Source organism: Parasteatoda tepidariorum, chromosome 3 (genome assembly GCF_043381705.1).
Source record: "Parasteatoda tepidariorum isolate YZ-2023 chromosome 3, CAS_Ptep_4.0, whole genome shotgun sequence".
NCBI classification, from domain to species: domain Eukaryota; kingdom Metazoa; phylum Arthropoda; class Arachnida; order Araneae; family Theridiidae; genus Parasteatoda; species Parasteatoda tepidariorum.
Genome location: NC_092206.1, coordinates 79950633 through 79953043, shown reverse-complemented (window position 1 = coordinate 79953043; position 2411 = coordinate 79950633). Strand labels below are relative to the sequence as shown.

General features: G+C 32.9%; 1 protein-coding gene across 1 annotated transcript; it reads right to left on the bottom strand.

Moving 5' to 3' along the window:
• Nucleotides 1-555: 555 nt before the first annotated feature.
• LOC122272224 (acid-sensing ion channel 2-like) lies at nucleotides 556-2070 on the bottom strand. Its single transcript, XM_043055624.2, has one exon. The coding sequence runs from the start codon at nucleotides 2068-2070 to the stop codon at nucleotides 556-558; it is 1515 nt and encodes a 504-aa protein (XP_042911558.2).
• Between the last annotated feature and the right edge of the window lie 341 nt (nucleotides 2071-2411).

The window sequence follows — 2411 nt, the reverse complement described above, 5'->3', positions numbered from 1 at the left end:
AACATCAGTGTGACTTCTGTTGTTACAGATTAGATGAACAATAACTTATTGTTTGATGTTAGTTTAAGCAGCACTGTTGATTTTTTTGCTAGTTATTTATTGTTAGCTTGTTTTTTATGGTTATTAATTGTTTTTCGGCATTAATTTTTAATTTTTTTATTAATAATTGTTTATTATTTTGTTTGTTTTTGTGAATTTTAATTTAANGCTACCATATGAATAACCTTGGTGTTTTACCTCGAAGACTCCATGACATCGACTAAAGTATTACTACAACTACTACTACTTAAATATAGGTTGAAATATTTATGTTCTTATTTCTTAAGGGCCATTCACTCTGCATCCTGTTACCCTAGATTGATTAGAAACTGTGAAACATATAAGATGAATTGCTTGAGCATGCGCGAATCATATTTACTTGTGCTCGCATAAGCGATTCGCATGCAGTGAGAATGAATTCCCTTAAATGAATTATAAATTGACTCTTTAACAAAGGTATTTTTTAACCTAGAAGATTTATTGGCTTAAACTTTACAAAAATTTATACTATTTATCTTATTTCATTGCAAAATATCCTTGTAAATCATTGCAAAAATAGATTACCACTTCGATCAATTCCAATAAAGCAAATAAAGTAAGCCCTAGCCACAATCCCAACTCTCCCCCAAGGTGACTAAATATTTCACATTCTTCAAACATCGGAAGTTGTGTGTAAACATTTTGTATCAAAGTGGAATAAAATATTTTCAAAAAGACGTAATTATTCTTTAGGTAATCAAAGGTATAATAATCTGTTCTATTCAAAATGTACGCAGACTTCGATGGCCATAAAGCTTTTGAGAGCTCCTCCTCGTATGATGTCGAAGTGCATGCTAGCGGGCAATCGCAAGGTGAATCTCCTAAAGCAATTCTGTCTTGAACATCGTCCAGACAGCATACATCTGTCTCATCCCGCAAATTGCAATGTTTTAGATCACGAAGTATCATCACAGTCGGGTCAATGCAATCGCACATTTGAAAGCTCTGCTCCTGCAGACAAATTTTCATGCATTCTTCTTCATTGCTTTGATTCACGCGAGTTATGTAATTTATACAACGATCCCGATATGGTGCAGGTAGCCGTTCAATAACTGTTTGTTTCAAAGCTATAGATGTCTCAAAACCTGGGTTTATGTTTATTCCTACTTCTTCTGGGTTTGGTTCTTCGGTTATATCATGAATCAAAACGCGCAGTCCAACGGAAGGAGTGAAAGATACGTATTGTTCTACCTCTAGATTTATAACTAACTCCAAACCACTAGTATATCCTATTGATGTGGATTTTAGAGGCAATTTACTTCCATCAACTTTGTTGAAAACATAACAGTTTCCATAGCGTAAGCTAGGAAAATGTGCAAAGTCAGTGTGCGAGCATGGTTTACCATCAAACCAGCAATATTTGATCAAGTCTGATGCTTGATGTCCAACAAACTCGCGATTTGCTTCATTCATTGTCATATACTTACTCAGAAATTCTATTTTCATTTTAGTTTTGTCTCCTATAGTTTTGTTTTTAACATTTAAACAAGAAATAGTGTCTCGACGTTCAGAAAAGTGGTTCTTACTTTTGGAAGGATGTGTATGAAACATTCCTCCTGGTCGCATCGAATTGCTTTGAATACACCCTCGTTCAATTATATCACTGTTTTCACATCTTTCATATTCATATTTCATACGATTCAGATTACAGATTGTAATACCAGGGAAATTTAATGCCATATTTTGCTTTTCTTCCAATGTTATAACCACAGGATAACTTAAATAAATATTGAGAAATCTTTGAGTTTGGTAGATGCAAGCAATCAGACCTATTAGAAGTATGAAAAACCAAAGACCTTTGCCGACTTTTGTTCTAGCGTTGCCAATCTGTGAGATGATGGGTATAGACGAGTCTTTTAAAACATGATCAGTTACGAAATTGGCTAATTTTGGAGGGGAACTATTAACTCTGAACATCTTTTGACGATATTTAGGAATTGTGTCATTTAACTCCAAGAAAAAAGGATCGAGTTTCTTTTGCCATGAGCTCATGCTGGTTTATTTGTATTACTTTTGCATTTACGACAAGTATTTTTAATTGTCTGATTAGTTTGGAAATTCAATTAATGCTGATTAACTCAATCAGTTCGTCAAATGAGATGTGTTTCTAAAAAGAAAGAAAATATAGTTTTACTCTAATATTTCCTGTTAAAAAGAAAAATTGAAAGAAATATTGAAAAAATTGGTAATTAATTTTTTTGCTGGTCAGACAATTGATAATAATTTCTAAAGTACATTAGAAGAAGAAAATATATTTTACCTTCGTCTTTTACAGACCTGTGTTTCTAAAATTAGGAATATATAGGGTTTTCCTTAATCACCAATCATCGCCC